At 32.9% G+C, this 24,060-nt stretch overlaps 1 protein-coding gene across 3 annotated transcripts in view; it reads left to right on the top strand.

The window, feature by feature from the left end:
• LOC130441295 (calcium/calmodulin-dependent protein kinase kinase 1) overlaps positions 1–24,060 on the top strand; it is a 539,168-nt gene that overhangs the window by 44,264 nt on the left and 470,844 nt on the right. For all 3 annotated transcript variants that reach the window (XM_056774909.1, XM_056774907.1, XM_056774910.1), the window contains exon 2: positions 22,027–22,175. In XM_056774909.1, coding sequence (XP_056630887.1) covers positions 22,157–22,175 — 19 coding nt within the window. In that variant the 5' untranslated portion in view covers positions 22,027–22,156. The remainder of the gene's footprint in view (positions 1–22,026; positions 22,176–24,060) is intronic.

The raw sequence follows: 24,060 nt of genomic DNA on the forward strand, positions 1-24,060 counted from the left end.
CATAGAGGAAATGTCATGGCTCCCTGCCCAACGTTGTCGATCTAAAATTGGATCAGTCAAGTGTACAATTCCGGTAACTACCCTAGCAGCATAAGCGTTCATTGTTTGCTCCAAAGTAAAATTTAGAGGTTGTATTAAAACTGGTTTTGCAATCCGGATTATTGCAAAGAAACCGTTCTTACACTCTTCTTACAATCCTAGATAAGTAGCAGTACCATAATAAAATGAGTAATGGAAAATACAAGAAATGGTAGCTCGAAAAACAAAAAGTTCCAATATGCCCTCAAAATTTAAACAATCTAATTGCATATACAACAGAAAGACAAAATTTTAGAAGTATGACACTTTCATAGATTATTGACGGTTTGTAAGTAATAAGTCGAGACCAAATCTTATGGGACAAACTATATAAAATGATTCAGAAGGTAAAATCAATTGCAGGTCTAGTTAATACATTAATCACAATGTATAATTGTTGTTTCTTTTATCAATTACAGTTGTAAACTATTGTGAATGCAGAGAGTCTCAACTTTAACAAGATAATTTTGAATTGTTTCCCATTCCTGTAGATACATCATTTAGAAAACTCTTCATTTTAGAATTTCATATTCCTCTGTATAAGTTAATTCAGCGAACGTTTGATTTTTTTCCTTCTCAGCTATTTTTCATTCTAAATTAGTTTGAGCTACCCCATAGAGTTTCACCGGCTTCAACAGAAAACGTGATGGGAAATTCTGAAATCTTTTTTATCGGAGCACAAAAACGTTACGGTAGATTGAATTAGAGCTAAACTAAAACTGTATCAAATTACTTAATTTTCTAAACACCCGAAAAAATGAAAAACAAACTTGTACGTGACTGAAGATAAATTGGTCACCTTCTAACTTTAGCAATTTAATAGATACGAATTGCAGAGACATTTTAAGTGATACGATGTATAGTTCTTTTATTTATAATTGTAGAGTTTATTAAGTGGTACCAATTGGGCAGAATAGACTGAAATTATCAATTTTCTTTAGGTATCTGATTATATTCAAAAACTAAAAAAAATATGTCATAAGAAAGGAAATATGTATTTTTTTTTTGCAGCTTCATCATTTTTCAAACGGCTTATGAAAAAAAAAATAGAAATTTAATATGTAAGAGCGAATGAAAATCGCTAAATGAACTCCTGGTGTCAATAATTGATGTAAATAAACCGTCAGGTGCAGGAAACTGCCTTCAGAAAAACCAATTTCTAAGAACTATACAGAGACGTCGTGGTTATTGGACCTTGAAATACAAGTCAATAGCACCAGGTAGATGAACCAAGTAACACAACCCCAATATATTTTAGATCGATTAGGCTTTCTTCTTCCATCCCGAAAGCGATGGAGAGTCTATTGAGCTCATTTATGAAAGGAAACAACTGTATAAACGATAGTTCGGTAAACTTACCTTCCAATAAGCAATGTCCATGAAAAGGACTTACATCTCTAAGGAGTTTACCCATGTTGGACATTCAAATGTTCAATGCAATTGGAGATGAGGGCAACTTTGTACTTCAAAATATCCTATGGATTACATACTTGATACGAGGCGAAGAAAAAGAATACGCAATGAAATGTATATGTGAATCCTTTTCTTATTATGAGAAGATAGGAAGAATCCTAAAGTTAGTTACCGCCGGGATAATACTATGAATTTCCATAACAATTTATGGAACCTTTAAGTTGCCAGCAAAGGGCAGATCAATATGTTAATTGCCTAAAAAAATTTTGGAGCGATAGGTTATTTTTCTTTTTTAACCTAGAAAAGGTTTCAAAAGAAGAAGGCAATGTGACACCGGTCTTAAATTCTTACTGTCATATCTGCGTATGTCTCTCCATTTAGGCGATTTCTAATTCATTTGCCACTACTGCTTCATTAAGCAGTATTAATCTAAATTTTATTCAAGCTCAAGATGGCATTGAGACGAGCCCACACAGACGGTACGTAGAAAATATCACAAGCAAAAACTTAAAGTGTTCAGTTGAAAATTTTTTAGATTTGCCGGTTTGATTTCACAGCGACGATAAAAACAACAATTTCTATTTAAGAAAAAAATGTAATAATACGTCAACAGTTCATTTCATTCCGCGTTATTTGACGTAAATTGAAAAAATGAAACGTCGAATTTGTGAATGTAATGACGTCATCAATATTTTTTCTAAATAAGATGCTAGATTTCTTATATAATTTGATAAAACTTTTCGGCATCATGAAAAAGTATTTTAAGTATGGGTAATACGAAAAAGACGGAAAAATTAATAAAAATAAATAAATTTAATTTTAGTGCTAAGTTTTACATTCACTAAACATTTTATTGCATCAAAGCTATTTCTTACAGGAATTATTCTAAATGTGTCCTGACATAAGCCAATACGATGGTAGAACTGATTTTGGACCATCTGCCTTTTGCAGAGTTATAGTCACATTTAATTATTTCCATTACATTGATCTACGTCTTCCAATCCAATCCAAATTTTCGTTATTATAATTTCCGCGGAAGAAATAAAAACCACTAAATCTTCCCCTGACGATTCCTACATGAAATTTTTAGTAGCGGTGACTTTGTTTTTTGTGAATCCAGTGGGAATTTTCCCGAGCGCAGTAGCGGCTATTGTGTCGATTTAATGTACCACTTAAACAAAACTACGCCTCGTTTAAAAATGTTACACTATTGAGAGAATTAAAATATTCATTACAATGCCCCATGAAGATTTTACAAATTTACAAATATCTGCGCGAATAATTTTCTGACAGTTCGTGAAGAAGTTTAACTCCTATAGGTGTAGTTTTTCTGTCTTTGTATATTTATTACAAACGACTGACTAACATATTATAGTTGCAATGATAACAAAATATCTTCGCTTATTCCTTGTCTTCCAGGTCTTTCCAGCTCATGAAATTTTGCTCACTGTTCTCCTAGCAATTAGAAGTATTTGAAAATGTTTCGTTAAATGAAACACATGATTCTTCATTACTTCAAAGTCTATCGCCGTAACTTACCATCATTAGGACATCTATTTTATCCATTTTGATTACAGAAGCAATAATTATAAAATTGGTATGATGCTAATTGTAAGAATGACAATGACAAACAGGTGTTTTATTAAAACAATTGAAAAAATTGATAAAAACAAGCGTGTTAAGATGTGATTTTTTTTAATTGTGTGGTTTTATCGACTTTATATTTTTTTTATTAATTCTCTCAGCTTTTTCTTATGTTTCGTGTCTGCATATTTTTCAGAAATGAACGTTGTACGTTTTATGAATTTTGGGCAATACTTTGTCAGAACCCTATCAAGTTATATGAATAATATAAATAAATGATATGAATGATATCGATAAGAAGCTATACAAATTTCTTGGACCTGTTGAAAAGCAAGTCTATGAATAAATTATGACTCACTTACCATTATTATCAAAGATCCTTTTACAGCATTTTCATTTTAGTCACCTTGGAATGTGAACAAGTTCGAATCGGGTATTACGTGATTAAACTATTAATTTTCAGAATGTTCATTCACTGTTATTGTAACTTACTTGGGGTAGTGATTTACGGGCTTTTTCGTTATGTAAACGTTTTATATTGAAATATGTTGAACACTAAATCTTTTATTATTGCAGAGTTTTCTATTAAATGTCTTTCATTTTGTAACTTCTGTCCCACTGGCTTTTTCTCTCATAGTAAAAAAAGAAAACACGTTAATGAGGAATCGCAGCGGCTCTCAAACTTGTACATTATGTACATTAATACAATGCGGTCCAATAAATTCAATTTTAGCGTTATTGTGTACCATGTGAAAAAACCCGAAACAGGTTTATTTTTATTCTCAAATTGACAATTTACAGTATAGAAATATTTTGGAAAGGGATTTCATTCCTCTGCTTAGCAATACAAAGTTTTCGAAATTTGGTGCAATCAATGCAATCAATTTTTAAGGTGTAAAATTTTGATAATGTCTGTATCACAAAACATAGAATGAAGATAATATGGTCGCATAATATTTAGAATATTTTACAATTAAATTAAATGTTCAAAATTACCACCATTCACTTCTTGAAAATAACCAAGGCGATTTTTAAATTCTCCTACAACATTTTGTATGACCTAAGGGGTTATTTAGTTAATTTCTTCCGTTATTCTAACTTTTAAATCAGAATAATTGTATGGTCTATTGAAATATACTTTAGATTTTAAATAATTTCATAAGAAGTAATCGAGAGGAGTCAAATCAGGGGATCTAGCCGGCCATTCGATCGTTCTACGTCTTCCAATTCAACTATTGGAAGAAACCTCATTCAAATAATTTTAACTGTACGTGCAATATACGATGGAGCTCCGTTTTGTTTTGTAGTAAATGGATCAATCTATCTTATTTGGATGATTAACATCAGGAAAAAGTCTTTGTAATGCAGGCACTAAGAAATTAGTTAAAAAATCTAGATAAACCTCACCACTAACTGATAATTTTATAGTTAATGATACCAACCCAAACCTTCACTTTTTCAGGATATTGAGAGTGAGCCTCACACAACCATTGAGGATTTTCTCTACTCCAATATCTAAAGTTCTGTTTGTTAACAGTTACCTTATAATGAAACGTTGCTTCATCAGAAAAAACTATTTTGTAGAGGAACTGCAAATCTGCGTTCATTTTGTCCATCATTAATTCACGGAATTCATGCCTTCTATAATCTTCATTGAACTCTTTAACCAAGTGACCTTTGTAAGGGTGGTATTTTTCTCTATGCAAAAATCTCAAAGTAGATGATTAACTTACATCTTTATTGGTGTTGTCTTATGCGGATGTTCCTCAAGAAGTACATCTAACTTTTTTTCATCATTAAATTTTTTTTCAATATTGTCTACACTTCAAGTTTCACAAGACTTTTTTTCAATTTTGTTAACTGTAGACTGCCAAACGTGTTGACCAGGATATTTATTAATAAAAATTTCACAAACCTTCTTTTAAGTTCTTGTTTCATTACCACAACCAATCATAATTAAAATGTCCACTCCTTGAGTCAAATAAAAATATTATAGTGATGTCTTTTAGTAACTTCAAATACCTAAATGACAGCAGCCTACTAGATTCATATCAATTTTTTATTTGGTTTTTCGACTAATAGTTTAGTATCTTCACAGATTTGTTCCTAATATTTAGCAAAACAGATACGAACTCCAGAGGTTATATAAAATGTTGTATGAGAATTCTAAAATCGCTTCAGCTATTGTCAAGAAGAGAATGGTGGTCATTTTGAACATTGTAACGTTTTGTAATAGATCCATTATCAAACTTTTACATCTTAAAAATCAATTTCCACAGTTTCCACTAAATTTAAAAAATCTATATTTTGCTGAACAGAGGACTACAGTCCTTTTCCTTTAAGGTGCCATACGACCCCCTCTCTTATTTAAAAGTTTCGAAGAGGTTCATATAATTCAGAGGGAGTGCTGGATGAGGACAATATTTTCATACTGTGATTTGTCAATTTAAGAATAAAAATAGACCTGTTGCAGGTCTTTTTCACAATGTTCATAATAACGCTAATATTGAATTTATTCCATACATATGGACCGTTTTATATAAATAGGTACAATGTAGTACAAGTTAAAGAATCTAATGACAGGTACGAAACTGTTTCTTGTTTCTCATTAATTGGTTGATGCCAGGTTTGATAGAAGATCGTTGAGGTCTCATGTCAGGACCATGTTTTTGAGAACGGGAAAAAACATTCAGGGCCATTTTGACAATGATTAGAAATCCATCATGGATTCTGACCCAAAATCCTTGAGAGGCGTCGCGTGTCGATTTGAACAATGACTCCGTACTTGTGTCAGATGACATTTCTAAAAACGACTCAAATATCTCATTTGATATACTTTCGGGCTTTTGCTTTCTGAATCATTTGAACTTTTGTATTATATTCATAGGGAAAATACATCTCAGAAGATACGCGTACTACAGTGAGATATTCGTCAAATATATCATCTTTAAACATTTCTTAGTCGCTTTTGCTAATAAGTTCATTGAGTTACGTAAAGCTTTTGGAACAATGTTGTCTCTTTACATTGTAATAATAAATTCAATTCGTTCAATTTTTGAAAGATATCAGCCATAAAAGACAGTCGCAAAAACCAAGTTTTATCATAAAAACAGTCTTTCAAATTAAAAGAAATATATTTAAAGAACATTTCTAATTCCGCTCTAAGTTCGAATAGCCTTGTTAAAATTTTACTTACTTTATTTGGCTGCCATAATGTTGCACTGGTCGCGATTTGATGGAATTTGTTATTTCACCGCTTCATCGAAAACTAATTTTAGATTTAGCGTCAATTTTTTCGTCGCAAGTGCCTGCCTATGCAGGATACAATGGCTACAATTAGATGCTTCATTTTTTATTTGTGACTCTTTTCCCGCTGTTCTCTCAGTCATCACCTTGGCTCCATCTCTATAAATGTCGATACAATTGTTCCAACTGGGGTTTTTCTGTTTTTGTCGGAAAATATGTCTAATTTATCAAAAACTAGTGTTCGTAAGCAGCGGTGTACACATAAGCATGTCTTATTCAAAAGAAGACAGCGACCAGCGACATCGGTCGACATATCTATTTGCAAGACGAATTGTCTCTTTTGTAGACGTGTAACTAGTTCTTGTTTGACATAGCTTGCCAGATCATAAATTCGGCGAGAAATAGTATCGTTTGATAGCGGTACGGTAGAAAGATTGCAGATTTTCAGACTCAGCGACAGTGTTTGTTTAACCTTCCTGCGCAATGCGATACCTTATTAAATACGATATCATATAATCATAGTTTTTTGAATTTTCAATGAATCCTCTTTTTTCACGCAAAAAAATCTGTTTTCTTGTCTTTAATCTTACAGTGTTAGGTTTTCAAATGTCTCGCGCTTCTTGGCAAGTACCATAGAACTATTAGGAAGCAGTTTACTACATAAAAAACAGAGAGTTGAGCGGCTGGAATAAAAAAATCCGAAACTGATGTATGATTTATCATATTTCCTTTTCTTCGCTTTTGAAACCGTGGAGTTTGACTCTCCATTCTCATTTATTAATATCTACGAGTAAGTAATTTTAATGTGAAGCTACGACGAGCAGAATAATATTTTCATAAATTGTTGGTGCACTAAGGTCGAGCACAGTGCACAAATAAATAGTGTTTCACAATATAAACTCGACTAAAACGTTAGTTTTTAACTTGTTAACAAATTAACGCGTGAGCAGTGACGCGTGGTTGGAGATAAATAGAACGAAATGAATCGACTCGACTACATGTTGTTGATCGGTGTTGATAATGAAAAAAATTTTCTTTGTTTTTCTGAAATCTCCCGGAGTCCCCACAGAGGCTTCACGGAACCTTGAGGTTCCGCGGAGCACACTTTGAGTATGGCTCAGATACAGTATGTTGGGCAGATTAAACGTTTTTGTAACATGAGAGGTTAAATGCAATATACAAGTTGGTCCAATAAACACCTAATTGTCAGTGAAATTTTTTGACGAGGAAAACTGGAAATATATCTACTTCATTTTTAAAGACGCAGAAAATATATCCCGAAGGTGGCAACTCCCATTTTTCCCAATGAAAATGTTGTCTTGGAAAATACGACTATTTATTAACCACACATCTCTTTTAGAAATTTGATTAAACACCACATGTAATTTATCTCTCGCTGTCTCTCAAAAACTCACCGTACCATCGAAGTACATATTCAAAATGACGTTCACCAACCTCCATACAATGATTCAGATCATTCTCAACTCGTTGTCGCACATTACGCAGAACTTCCGATGTTACTTCGCGCAATGCAATAATGATGCCATCAGATCTGCCAAAGTATTAGTGTATACATTATTGTCGAAATAATTTTCAATTATGTCAAGCCATCATTGAATTTTATAAAGTTGTAACTTGTACTTTTTGAATATCATTCAAAGATAAATTTCCGTTGTACCAGCCAATTGTCTTAGACTGTTAGTGAAGTTAATTGCAGCCCCTATACTGATACTTACACACCATTATTTACGGCCGGTTTATTACTAGGCCTCCTTTTATTCCGATCAGAACCAATTCCTTAAATTGCCAAATCCATTAAGGCATATTTTACCACAAATGTTGATCGGCTGGCTATTGATTGAATAAGTGCATGGTTTCCAAAAGCATCCTTCGTTTGCTTCCTTCTGTGATCTAGTCATTTTGTTTGTTGCACTGAATTTTTTTTGCTCCAGTAGAAATCAAATGATATCAATTAATTGGAGGTGAAATGAATGAAGGCGACCAATCAGTACATTGAAATTAACACTTAATTTGTAGAAAAACGTCTAAATCAATTAAACATTCGATTTCTTGCAAAAAGAGACAAAGCCTTCGAATTGCTAATGTACCATTTTTTCTATCAAAAGGAAATTAGAACAAATTTTGGAAATATTTTCATACTAAGTCATTACATTATTACATATGGAGTTGAGGTATTTTTTAAATATTGCTTAGATGGCACAGAACTAGTTGAGATTAATTCAATATTCTTTGAAATCCGAAAATATGTAAGAACAGCAAATACAGAGTCATTTCCATAAAAATTTGTTGCTACAGTAAAAGTTATCTGATTGAAGACAACCAATAACTACATTATACTGAAAACAGATCCCAAGTTTTCACTTTATCGGATTACTATCGATACATAATGATTTATTTCGATTTTTACGTTTCAAATATTTAATAATTTCAAAATGTCACGATTTTGTTGTTATACAGACAAGAATATTAATGGAATTATAGAATCAAACATACCAAAAAATGCCGTTTACTGTTAAAAATTTGTATGGAAAGCGTTTATGGACTTTTGCAATGATAGAAATTTATTATTGACTCATTCAAAAGTGTTGTATTTCAATAATCGCGAGCTGCCCACGAAAACTGCAATAAGATGTCTGGAAAAAGAAACAAAGTTCGTCAGCATTAAGTAAAAAACGTAAAAATAACGAAAAAAAATTAAAAAAATTTATAGAATGAAAATAACCCACAGGGGCAGCAACGAAAATTCTATCACATAACCGCGGTAGAATTAGCATGGCGTGGGCGCGAGGAAGCTGCTGCTTGTTTCACTGACTTTTTAGTTTCGAGTCAAACAACGTTGGTTTTGTAAATCAAGTTGACTATTACCCTGTATTCAGCAAGGTGGTTCAAGAATATGTACTGAAATTAAATTCATAATAGAAAACAACAACAGCAACGTTTGTCTTGTCAGACTATTTAAGAAATTGATGTCCAAAGGGGCCCAAAAATTAAAATCAACTTTGCTCTAACTGACATCAGCATCCTGTCATTAACGTTTACTACACTATATTACATATTCTAATGTTCTCACTTCTCTCTCTGTCGAAGAGGTTTTCTCTAATTATTTACGTAGTACAGTCATACCAGTTGTCTCTATTAACTGTTTTATTTTAGATGTGACAGGTCGAGCTTTTGCAATGTATGTCGTAGTGAGTATAAACATTGCCTTGTAGATTTTCGAATTAGTTTCTATTGCAATGAAAAAGCTTTTCTTGTTGCCTTCGTTTTTGTTGTCTAGTCTCCCCCTAATGTCGGCATAGCCTAATATTTCTATTTCTAACTTTTCATCATTTCATTTCATCCTCAGCCACCAATACGGCATTGTCAGTGTAGCAAAAAGTAATGGTCTTCCATACTCTATTCTTTATATAGCCATACACTTTATATTATCAGGTTCATAATAATGTTGAAAGGAAGGAGTTTAGAGAATTCTCAATCCTGCATCTATTGGATCTTATTCCAATAAATTTAAGACCACTTTCTCTAGAATAGTGTATATAATCATTTACGAAAATTAAATGAAAAATAATTCTAAAACACTCACAAAGTGCCACAATATCAACAACTACTGATAGGTTTAGGTTAGGTATGAATTTTGTAACCAGAAAACAATTGCGGGTTACAATCTCGACTTGAAACAGTTGAAAAATGTTATCCAACAAAGTTGATAAATTCCTTTTCCTAAAAGAAGTAAATGGTTAAAAGTTGTCCAACTTTCAAAAGTTTATATTCTCCTTTCGAATTTAAAATGGAGGTATTTTAGATTTTCTAAAAAGCATTGATCCAATTTGTTTGGAAACAATATGTGAACTCTACTTTCCGCAATAAAGTAATGGAAAAATTTTTTTTTGTTTGATTTATTCCGAATACTACGAACTCTCAGGTAGAGAAATGAAATAGGCGATCGTAAAAAATACTACATTTTATTGATGTATATAATTAAGTTACAAATCAACTTCAACTACTTAGATATAATTCAATATATTACTCAACTCGAAGAAGTTTAAGAAAAACAAAAGAAGTAATATATCAAAAAAAATGCAAAAGGTTGACAGACTAATATGTACTGAACACACTATTTACACTACCACTACACCAACACTCACAATTACACAGCTTGACGCGCGTTTCGATAACCAAGTTAACGTCTTCAGAGACTTTCTCCCACCAATAAACCTTGTCCGAAAAAAATAATTCCAGCGGGACAACTTCGTTGGCGGGAATTTATTCCTTGACTACTGAACTATAGAGTGGGCTGTAGGGAATTGGCCCTTTGTCCCTATCTTAGCTACTCTTACATTTAGCAATTTGAATGCTTTCAAATGTATCCAACAATTTATTATTGGATACATTTTTTAACAATTTTATATTATTAATATTCTTGTCATGATTATGACTGGCTGCGAGATCAGCAATACTCGATTTTTTGATCCGTCCATATTTTAAATGAGCTATGTGCTCTTCAAACCGGACAATAACGGATCTCTTAGTCTGCCTAATATACCTTCCATCAAAATCACCACAGCTAATCTCATATACCATTTTTCTCCAAATTTGGTATTTTATCCTTAGGCTTACCCAACAATTGTTGTGATGTATTTTTGGATTTATAAACCAATTTAAAACCTAATCTTTTAAATATTCTTTCCAATCCCAGGGCAAATTTTTCTTGTATTTCACTTTGAGTTTGGAAAAAAATTGATTCACATAGATTTCTTAAACCTTTGACGGTGAATTAAACGGTGTACCAGGAAATGGAGGCTGCTCATTTTATGTTGGATATAATGTAAAGAATCAGCCGGGATGTACCTACACGTAGTGGTATTTTTTCTAAATACATAAAATTCTATCCCATTATTATTTCTAATTACTAAAATATCTGAAAATGGAAACTGTCCATTATTTTTCATTTCAAAAGTGAACGTTGATATATATTTTGATTTAAGTTCAAAAATCAATTCGACTACGTTTGCTTTTTCGTATTGAATATGGCGAAAATATCATCCATTGTGAGTGTTGGTGTAGTGGTAGTGTAAACAGTATGTTCAGTATGAATATCAACAACGGTTCCAAAAATTCCAACTTAGACTATTGAAAAAAAAAAATAGTATAAACTTCTATTATTCAAGTCTTAGTATCTATGTCACGGTGAAATTTCGAAAATTAAATAAAGTGCTAATATATAATAATAAGACAAAATAATTTATTCGCGGATTGAGGTCCCAAGATCCCAAGCAGGCTCAAGGAATTCAAAGCAGGTGATCACGTTTGGAAAGGATAGATAAAGAGAACTTTGTTGACCACCACTTGACTCCTATATTCCTGTCCTGTTACGAGTATGTTTCCATTCAATACACTCAACATAATATCTTACAACAAATTTCTGTCCAGATTTTCTTGGACAAGCCGTTAATGCAATTAATTTATCCATATTTGTTCCTGTCTACTGTCTAAAATTACATTTACGAGGATCGTCCTTTTTCATTAATTAGGCTTGTGCGGGTGTTCCAATGCTCAAGCTAAAGTTTGTTGCATTTGCACAAGTGTAAATAGTACTTGATCGTTGAAGGTCGCCTTGATCTAAAAGTATATTCTTCTTCGTGAAATCAATACAGAAACACATTAAAATGTATGATCAAACGAACAGATTTGAAATAATTCGAAAATATATTAATTGCTGTGTAGGAATTTCAATAACCGAAATAAAAATAATGCAGCTTTCACCTTGAGGCAGTAACCAACAGCTGTTATCGTGAAACATACTCTTCAGAACCCAGTGACACTATAAACAAATCATTGGACCGTGGCTTTTGTTCACAGATTTATTTTTCGTCTAAAAATTGAACAGTAGAACAGTAGAAACTGTAAATGTTATTGAAATTTGCCCAAACTTATAGTGATTGATGATAACATATGCAGAATTATGGTTTACAAAAATAGGAAAATTATTTTAATTGCCCGAAGTTATAAAAAGGGACATCCAACACTGTATGGTGTAAAGATAAGGGTAATAATACGTAAAAATATACGAATTCGGAATTAATATGTTTACTTCGTACGTTTATCGAAATCGTTCCGTTTATCAATTACATTTAATTGCAGAATTTATTGGAAATTTCCAAATTTTTGACAAATTTCTACAGGGTGTTCCTAAATTCGTGTTCCAACGCTCTAGGGAAAATTCCTTGATTTAAATTATCTCTTTCGGGATAGAGATGATTTCTAGTTCATTCCAGATATGTGCAGCAGGGGTAAAAAACCCTTTTCCGACCCCTAAATTCTCCGCCACTGGATAAATCAAATTCTCAAGCTCTACAATCATTCCTCAATAAAAATGTAATGACATTTGACTGCGCTAAAATTAACCGTTTTCTAGAAAAACATAATTTTGTGACCGCTGCGAGTTAACTTCCATCGATGGGTTAATGGTGTTTTACAAAATGATATTTGTTCGTTAAACTAAACATTTTCTTTGATAAAGTGTTGTTTTTTACTGCGCTAAAACGGTTTTCCAGAAATTTTTAATGCAACTAATGTCATTCAAATGATAAGTTTACAAATAAATATGCAGAATAAAAATGTAACTTTTAATTAACACATCTTAAACACAAAATAGGTGAAACACAATAAATTGAAGCAACTGCACACAAGCCCTGACTTTTTCCAGCATTGATAAGCGCACGTCTTGGAAAACATTAGGCGCATTAAAAATTTATTCTATTGCTGTTTGTATACCAACAACAAGATCTTTCTCATTTTCTACCGACCTCTTATAGACGAGAAACTTATATTATACTTATATTACCCCGCAGAAAAAAATCAATGGAAGTAAATCCGGAAACCTTCCTGGCCAACCAATTGGCCCAACTCGACCTATCCAGCTCTGTCCTTAGGTGGCATATGAATGGAGTCATACATTTGCTGTGGTACATATCTTGTCGGGTATAAATAGGAACTTCTTCCAGAAGTTCTCATAATATGTCTCTTAAAAATGTCATATAAATTTCTCCGTTTAATTTTTGAAGAAATACGTAGGATCCTATTATGTGGTCGTCTATTATTCCAGTCCATAATTTTACAGAAAATTTTTGCTGATATGCTTGGGTAAAAGTAGCATACAGGTTTTTATCCTCCCATACATGACTGTTTCGGGACATAAACATGCTTTTTCTGGTAAAAATTGCCTCATCGGTAAATAATATTAATTTAGAAAATTCATCTCATTATTTCTATGTTGTTGAAAATACCAATTAGAAAATTGCAATGCAATAACTGTTCATTTGCAACTTTCTATACAGAGTTTCTATTTGTATTTATTCAATCAGTGACTGATGATCTTTTACTTAGTTGTTTGATTCTCTATATTATTCAAAACGTTGTTTTCAAACTCACCTGTACGGGTAGCTCGAGGTCGTCCGGCGGTATTCCTTCTAATATTTAAACTTTCCGTTTCTCTTAATCTTTTATCAATACTGGCAAAAATAGAACGGTTTAGGATGATGTCTATGAGGAAACCTTTCTCTATAAAATCTTTCCGCCAATCTCGAATTTAGTCGACTTTCCTTGTAAATTAAATAAATATCTGCTAATTCTTTAAAACTGTAATTCATTTTATATATTTTTTTAATAATTTATCTTGTAATACACACTTTCATATAAACGTCACATAAATCACATATAAACAATTTCATTGTAACAACAACATAGTTGCTTCAAAATGTCCTAATATTCGAAGTCAGAGTTAATTTGAATTTCTAAGACACCCAATATTTTCCAAAACGTACGCTCATCAATGCTGCGAAAGGTCAGGGCGTGTTTAAATGAAGGAGCTAGAAAATTTGAGGTAAATTTTTGTATGATTTGTTTGTGTAAAATTGTTATCTGAATGGTATTAATGTAAATTTAGAATTTCCGGAAAACACATTTTGCGTATCTTGGAAAGGATGCGTTTGCAAACTTCCCTATCCCCATAGGCATAAGTTGACCCAAGGAATTTCCCCTAGAGCGTTAGAAGTGGAATTTAGGGACACCCTGTAGAAAGCTGTCAAAATTTGGAAATTTCCATCAGATTCGAATTTAGTGAGACCCTTTATATACTAACTCACGTGGGTTCAACAAATGAATACGGAAAATATCCGGTAATCCTAATATACGTATTAAAAATCAATAACAACATTGAATCTGCGTTGCATGCAAAATTAAATATTAGTATTATAGTTTATTTTAGAAAAGTATAGAGTAATAAAACCTCATTAGGTATGCAAAGGAACCACAGAGTGACCCAACGAATATTCAAGCTACTTTCATAGTTTGGCATTAACTTCATTGTAAAATCCTTTCTTTTTATCAAATGCAATTAGTACCATTCGGGTTGGGATCAATATATGGGTTTACCTATCCATTCACAAACACTGCGCCAAAAGCGTGCTGGTAGGATACTCGTAAAAAGGAAAAAATTTTATTTTAACAGAATAAAAATTAGGCATCATGTACGTAGTATTACGTACACTTATTTTTTATTGAACATTATACAAAAAATACATTATACAGAAGTTAAATTGTAAAAAATCATAATATTCTTCGTCATCTGAGGAACTGTCATCTCCCCTTGACGTTATAATTAACGCAATGATATGGCGGTATGCGCAGCACAGTTACACTATGTTTTTCTGCTATAACTTCCACGACGTATTTCATAAAACGATGTTTGGGTAAATTTGCTATAGCTAATAGTTCTTTTCTTATCAAATTATCTTCAAATTCAATAATTTTTGTGGATAACCAGTCAATAATTTCTTGTATTCTCCAAGATGAAGTTGGAGTCTTCTCTATGTGCCAAGAAGGATATTGCGTTATCCATAACTTCTACTGAATCAGCAGGAAGATAATTTATCATTTCACCAAAATAGTCTTCAAAAACATCCGAATCCATGTTCTCGTGGTAATCTCCCGTATGGCACGACAGAAACGATAGCAAACCTTCTTTTAAAAATCCCTCTTCGCTTCCAATATGGACGATTATTAGTATTTTCCCTTTACCTGAAGGCACCTTAATACCCGTTGACAGGCTTTGCATGAAAGCTTGGCGAGCACTGGATATATTTTTGTCTTGCCACATTTTTGGTACTGTATAACCTTCATCAATCCACGTCTTATCAAGATAAAAGATTTTCTTCTGCTCTGTTCTGTACTGCTTTATACTTAAGTATTTTCGTCGCCAGCAAACAATTTCATCGCTTTCCAGTAAAAGCGCATTACGGTTATGCTTTTCCCAGGCAATATCTAAATTTCTCAAAGTGGTCCATAAACGTTTTTTAGTTATCAACGAAATAGTGTCATCTTTACCAAATTCCATTAAAATCTTATCTAGGGTGGGTTTTTCTTTTTTAAAATAAAAAGAGTGAACTTTTGTTCGAATTACAGTTTTGGTGTCTTCATCAAGGACTTACTGGTCTGCCTGGACTTTTCTTGGGAAGTTCCACTTGGCCTGCTATCTTTCTCCCCCGCAATATTTTAAAAACGGTGGACTTTCCAACTCCAGTTATTCGGGAACCTCGGTTTACAGTTTCTTGTACAGTAAATTTCGGGTAATCGTATTTTATGCAAGTTTTTCATTCACTGATAGTGGAGAATTATTGGAACATCTTTTCGTTGGTGTAAATTTCGCCATTTTATCACTAATCTTTTAATACTGTGAACACTATTTACGGCTTAAAGCAAATACTGATGCGTTGAACTAAACAAATATACTTATAAAGGTCTAAACATTTTGGGTAAGGCACCATTGCCCTTATGGCGCATAGTTAAGCCGAATCTGAAATTGGGTTGGAATTAGGCAGTGGTACGAATAGAAGGTTAAACGGTACCTGTTAAAACTGCAAAACGTCTGTATAATCTACTACCTAAGTAATCCCTACACAATATTTCGATATTGACACTTCAGGCCAGAAAACATGCTTTTCCCAATTCTCTTGCGCATTTACTTGACATTTTAATATTACAAACAATACTATTTCGAGACCTACACCTATGGACGACACCGAAATTGAGCCGAACTGGACGGAATTCCCGGAATTTTATTACTCTATACCTTTCTGAAAGAGACTCTAGAGTAAAAGTCGTTATACAGTATGAGACAAATATGGATAAGGAAGGAAGAGCCAATATTTTGAATCCTCAGCTCTCTTTTGTAGTTTGAAGATTCGCTCAAATTGAGTCGCACCACACGTACCCCAGAAGGGAAGAGCTTATGGAAATGGACAATCAATTGTTATGAAGGTGGAAACTGGCAATATATAACTGCCATTTCAAAGAATAAGCCCCCATAATTTTATAGATTCTAGGACGTCAATGGTGGTGTTACTTAGTACAAAAGGCTGCGTTGTAATTTTTATTATTATATAAAAAGAGTTGTTCCAGTGGAGTGATGGTTGCTTACGCTGAAGTAAACATTATTTAGAAGGGAGAATAGAGCATCGTTCATGCATTTATTATTCAAAAATTTAAATTGATCGGTAGTCATTATTTTGTATTTGAAGTGAAATTATCAAAGTCTCTTATTTATCAATCTTTCTATGATCTTAGATAACTTGGGAAGAAATGCAATTGGGCGATAATTCGATGTTTGATTTTTATTTCCTCCTTTATGCAGAGGTATAATTATTGCCTTCTTAAGGAAATTTGGAAAAGTGCCATTTTGAAATTAAATGTTCATTAAAGTGGTAAGGTGATTTAATGTGCATTCTGGTAGACTCGAAAATATTTTTAATTGAATCCGTTAGATGAAGATTTGTTTTTGTGCATTAGCATCAAGGAGATATGAAAGCGGATTATGATAAGGAGTTATAGAATTCGAAAATTTTTGGCTACACAAAGTCTTATTACGAGAATTGGCAAGTCTCCTATTATAATAAATATCCTTGACTGCTCGTATTTTTTATCAAAATTTTTCTGGATAGTTTTGCGTAATTTTGGAGGAAGACACTATCCAAGAATTAATTTAGGTGAGCTAAAGATCGCATACTCTTTACAGATATACGTAAATCTTATGTTTAATGAGCCTGAGTAGAAAATAAGTGAATGCCAGACTAGTTAGAGTTTTTATGTATCTAGATAAGTCCATGTCCATATCACGCGAGAGAATGTTCCAGTCAATTACTAGACAACGATATCTGAAGTTTTGAAATTTTTTTTTCCGAAAAGATACGACATAATTTGCGAGAATCATTTCCAGTATTGGATTTTATCGAAAATTTTGTTAACACTGCTTCATGAGCGCGAAACTGTATCTTCCATTTATTTAGATTTCAAATATACTACATTGCATCACCAGAATATAGGGCATAGCTGAGATCTGCAATAACCCAGCTTTCTACAGATATGTTCGCCTTTCTTGCTTCTAATTTTTCTTTGATTTCAGCAATTTACAATAACTTGGATCATGTTCGAGGATGTCCTTCACTTAATCTTTTAATGTTAATGGTGTAAATTGTTTTTCTATTGATCCCACCATCTGCATAGCACATCCTCGATTAATGAGTAATGTATTGAACTGTTCAAGGGTTAAACTTGCATTTCCCGCAGCTCGTTTGAGGTGGTATTATTCTCTCTTCACTCCAACATTCTAGAGGCCACCAAAGTATAGTACGCTTGGCGGTATAAATGATCAAGCTATACCCTCGATTCTTACGGCACATGTTAAATCGGATGATTTATGTTTTAGAATGGTTTTAGTTTTAAACTTGTGGTGCCGTTCTTGTAATACAATTGATAAGATTCTCCGCGTCACTGATGTATCGTCTTAAAGCTGATATAAAAGACTCTTTCTAGCTCTTAATGTAAGACAAACAAAATGGGAGATATAACATTTCAATATTTTGCATTATGTTCTTTATGAAGAAATGGCCACAATAGTCAACACCTGTAGTGTAGAATGGAAGAGCATGACTCACTCGATCCTTTGGTAAGTTCCCAATGACTGGCTCTACGGTTTTGGGTTTGGCTCTGAAACACTTTATCTATTGGTGAACTGTTTTCTCGATACGAGCCGATAATGGCCAATACCTTTTGCGACTCAAATATAAAATTTGCTCCTCCTGATTCTAGTAGTCTCACGTTCTCATTTAAAAAAAGTTTTAATAATATGTGTATTTATAGATGAATGGGATGTTTTTTAAGATGGGACGACATGGCTGCATGTTTGAGCCTAGGACCAGCTTTTACCATTCCAATATTATCCAGGAATGGGAAGAGTTTTGGCACCCTTAAGTTTGAATGTATCTTTAGAAATAATATTCATTTTATCCTGGAATGATTCAGATTAAGACACTTTTTCAATAAAAATGAAGTCTTTGTGCTCAACAAGGTGTTAAAGCGACGCCTATCGATGTCTTTCTTTGAAAAATTGTCTGTAAATCTTGAACAGTACGCTATGATACGTTCTAGTTTGAATAGATCGGAGTATTTTCGATAGGGCGACATCGAAACGGCGACGTGAGTATGTATGTTTTTCCAAAGTTGTGTCTAAAAACAAAAAAAAGAATCGGTTAAGTTTATCATGTTTGAGCCATTGGGAACGTTCAAATAAATGTTGAGGAAAGCTAGCTTATTAGACATGATACCACGAGACATAAGGTCTGCGGGGTTCTTGGATAACGGTAAGTGTCGCCAGTAGATCAATTCTACCGAAATATTTTCATCTAATCATCATATTTCCTATATATTAGAGCATGATAACGCATTGATATAACAAAAAATACGACTGTTGCCTATTTACATCATTGAACTTTTGCATGTGTCTTAAGGCTGTGTAATTGTTTATAAATTCACAATATTCACTTCTTTAGTTTGGCTTGCATTCAAATTTTCGCTCTAATACAAATAAAATATGAAAATATGAAAAATTGAATTTTTCATGATGATATGAAAGAGGTCACCCAATCCTTGAAAAAGTTTCTACAAAATGTGTTTCGCAAATTGCTTCTTCTTTTAAAAAAAGGTTTTTGAGTAGGAACTTTCTCATCTACCCAAAATCGAGTGAGTTCAAAACGGTTTGATAAATTGAACTGTATGAAATGAGGTACATTCCAAGAAACGGAGCCAAAAATGATTCATCCAAATTTGTTCTTAAAATTTGAGAGACCTGAATTAAACACAGTACAGTCGGTGGTTTCTGAATCATACGATTACCCGACAGTCTATGGTACTAGAACTGGTTTAGTTATTGTGGTTGGTGAGCCAATATACATGACGATACCAAGAATAAAAGACGATAGAAGATTCGAACATTCAGATATAAAATAATTGAACTGGGTTATTTCGAAAAAGTCGTTGTTTGTATGATGATAGTACCTCCATGAGATGAATTATTTCTATTATATCTGGCTACTGTCGTACAGTTTTTGACAAGAACAGGTTAATTATTGCTCAATCCATGTTCAGTAATAATTATTTATGGAAAATAAAGTTCCTCTAGTAAAAGCTATAATTCATCTGATTTGTATTTCAGGGACTGAAATTAATAAGAAATAGGCAGCTTTTTAGAGGATGCTTGCTCCTCTTATCGCGTCATTTTAACTAAAAATTTTTATATTTATATGGAGAGCCACTGGAATAATATTTGCTATGACTTTTCCTAATTTTTTGGAGCTGTATAAGTTTCTCCGTTATAAAGAAAGACGTGAAGGCGGAAAGATCTGCTTCAACTTTTATCCTGATGTACATACTTAAAAAATTTTTATTTCACTTTTCTGCATCTACTTCTATGAAATAAGATGATATCTGTCTTTGTTATTTCACTGTGAAGATCTAATGAACACGTGTATTAAAACAAGTCATAGCTTTATCAAATTATCGGTATCCTACTTATCTATAAATAGGTTTGCTTCGTCTGTTTGTAACCACAAATTTACATAATCATTATCCGGAAACACGTAACTTTTTGTTAAAAATTGCATATTTGGTACAATTGGTATTTTCATTGTCCCATGTGTTTCCTGACCTTGATCGTTTTTAGGCGTAAATGACGCTAATTTATCCAGAATATTATTACAGATATAAAGTCTCAATGGCGGTAATTTCTTTGTATTGATTGGTGTTTCACTTACCTAATTACGTTCTGGTCCATCTGTTCGTGTAATATTTGTAAGCAGAAACAGGGCCCATTGTCATCTTTCGATACCCACTGAGCTACTCAGCTGCATTGTTTTTAATTTAGGTTTAAAAAACGATTCATTTCTTTAATTTCTTATTTCTTAGACCTTTTGATATTTTAATACTTCTAAATGTTCTTTTCTCTTCTGCTTTAAAACTATTTGAAAAAATTAATTTTAAAACAGAGACCTAAAATCAAAAACATTTAGAAACATTCATTGAACATTTATCTCATTACCCAATCACAGAGAATTTATATATATATATATATATATATATATATATATATATATATATATATATATATATATATATATATATATATTTTGAATACTCCTGGGTTTTTTCATCGACTAGAAATTTCAAAAAGTGACATTCGAGCACGCGTTATAAATGATTTTTTTTATATTATTTGGGCTCACTGTACTCTTGACTATATTTTCTGGGACAGCAAATTTCTAACTCTATCCAGTCACTCGATCGTGTAGATTTTCAACATTATCATCTTCTGATAACAAAATGAAGAAAAATGAAGTAGGACATTCTGAAGATATCTGAGAAGAGTACAAGCATTGAGAGAACTAAAATACATCTTATCGGCGATTGTTCATTTTAATGATAAGAAAGTAAGCATCAAAAGTGCTTTCAACGCGAATTTGCAGAAAGAAAGATGGAAAAGGTTATCTACCACTCAAAATTTCCAGGAAAATTCCGTCAAATTATATACATATCTAAAACCACGGTAGGTTACGGTGCTGGAAGATTTGAGGCTGACACCAAATACTTACTATCACTAGGCTCCTGTATAAACATCTTTCAGGTAGAAATACTGGCCATTGAAAAATTTATGAAAAGGAACCTGTGAATAAAATATACTATCTAGCATGAGAACTCAGGAACTGGCAAATGAGTTTTAAATGGTCTATCAAATATCTTCTGCAAAAGCAGCTCTGATAGGTGAGCTCAATGAGTTAAAACCAATTTCGCTTCCATATTTTTATAGGTTGTCGAATATCTTTTTCAAGTAAGACAGTACTCATTCACACAGGTAAAAAAACAATATTGCCGTCCACCTGTCGTCTTATTTGTTGCTTGTTGAACACGGGATGCGGTTAGTGGATACCCAATCGTCTACTATATATTCCAGATAACTTTTGCTATATCTAGTTAATGATTCAAGAAGGTATTTAGAGTGAATTTTATGTATCAAAAATTTTGATTTTATCCCATTATCAAAGATGTTCTTATGAATTTGCAATAGTATTGACAAAATTTTTGTAATTATCTCTAATTTTTCAATATTGAACAAATGTCTTCCCTTTCTTTAATTTGTGAGTTGGAGAACATTTGCCCTCCGTATATTATTCAATTATATTCGTATATTTCTGTTTAATCATTTTATTTGATCTCAAACCGCGATGAAGAGTTTAAATCCAATTTGAATTTTTGAGCTTCCAGAACTGTTGAAAAACTAATTACGGCTTTGTATTTCAGGTAGATTGGAATTATTGACCACGTCAGAATTTTTAGAGGAAAAGTTCAACCACCTACAATATTTCAATATCAGACAGTTCGTAATTTTCGAGGCACAATCGATAAATGACAAAGAAGTTTGAACGTTATAATGGCTGCTCTTCAACATGGTGAGTAACTTCAACATAATTAGTTAATCTTTAGCGGAAAAGAAGTATATATATATATATATATATATATATATATATATATATATATATATTGTGTCATCCAATGAAGATTGTGGCGTTTCTTTAATTGAGCAGTAAGCTTAGACCGTAATGTTCCTTTATAATTGTGTCAGAAAACCCTCTACCTCTATTGAAACCATAGAGCATGGCCAATAAGAAGCTCGACTTTCAGCAACACAAATTTAGTCCTGCCACTTACCAATCGTGGCGCTAATGTAATAAAGATGTGTCAATACTGTCAATGTCAATTGTGAGATAAATTATCATTGTTTTAAATTTCCCAAATGATTTCTTGATATGTGAAGAATTTTATAAAGTTCAATGCTCGACAACAAATTATTTCTTGTGTGAAAATCATTTTCTGGAATGTGATTTCATAAATTTCAATACAAAACATTTGAAGTGAAAAACTGTTCCATCTATTCCTACCTCTCATCTGCCTTCATTGTTTACTTTAATTTTTGAAGATCACAGATTATCCAAGGTAATTGGAACCGGGAACACCTCGGATATGGGAAAACTCAGATAATTCGAAAGTTAAGTTCAGTTATGGTAAAAAAGACGTAAAACCCTGTGAAAGGTTACAAACCTGGTTCATTGAAAGGACAAAACATATAATAGTCACAATAACAGACCTGTAAGCAAGTGGAAACATAGATTATTTCTTAAAAAAGTTTTTGACCGTCTTCTGAGACAACCTCTTCCCATATTGTCATCTTCTTCACTGTCCTTAGCACCGGTTATCATATTGATTATTCCTTCGTCGATAATCTCCATCTGAACATCTTGATTGCCCAATCACGAATGTCTTCGCTGTTGATTTGATCTTCCACGGGTAACCCATTAGCTAGTTCGACTAATTCACTCGGGTTCTGGTGCTTTTTTGCATGGTCCGTCCTTGCCAAATAAATTTTTCCACTTTTGAACGGTGGTTGTTTTTACCTAATCCCACCCTGACGCATTCCAATATGACACATATTTTAATGTGACTTTTTATAAGGCATCCTTAACAGTCATTCGTCTTCAAAATCAACATCTGAAGAAGAAGCTTTCGCTGGTATATCCTCTTCATCGCTTCTAGAACCCCTTGGTCTAGAGGTTGTATAAGCGAGGTTACATTAGGGGGTAGAAAGATTGCCTTAATACCACCACTGCACAGCTCTTGAGCATTAGGGTGAGATGGTGCATTATCCAATAGTACAAATTTGTTGTAAAATCAATCACTAAATATCGGGCCGTCCATCCATGCACTCCTTTGATTGCGGTACATTGTTGGCAGACAGTTGACTTTTATATTTTTAAAGGCTCTAGGTTTTTTCATCTTTACAATAAATAGTGGACTTAGCTTCAATGAGTCAAAAGCATAAGCTGTAACCAGTATCGTTACCCTCTCTTTGCTTTTATAAATCCAGTAGCAGTTCTCTCGGATTTTGCTTCCAAGGTCTTAGAAGGTAGCATTCGAAAATTAAGGCCCGTTTCATCGGAACCAAAAATTTGATCAGAAGTTGATTCGTCCTTGAACACAATTTCTTCAATTTTATTTAAAATCGCAATTTCAGATGATTCTGCTGATAGCTTTTCTCCAGTAATATTTAGCTGCCTTACTCCATACCTCTTCTTCCATCGGTCAAGCCATCCTTCACTCGCGAAATGTTTCCTCGCTGTCTCTAAAGTTCTTATGAACTTTAGTTAACATATTTTTCGATTTCTTCACGTTTTCGTCTCCAATTGCTAACAGTCACTTTCCCCACCCCCAAATCAGCAGCCACCTTTTCTATCGTTTCACCATTGTCCAATCGTTTAATAGCATTAAAGTTTGTTTCAA

This window comes from Diorhabda sublineata, chromosome 3, assembly GCF_026230105.1.
Source record: "Diorhabda sublineata isolate icDioSubl1.1 chromosome 3, icDioSubl1.1, whole genome shotgun sequence".
Taxonomy (NCBI): domain Eukaryota; kingdom Metazoa; phylum Arthropoda; class Insecta; order Coleoptera; family Chrysomelidae; genus Diorhabda; species Diorhabda sublineata.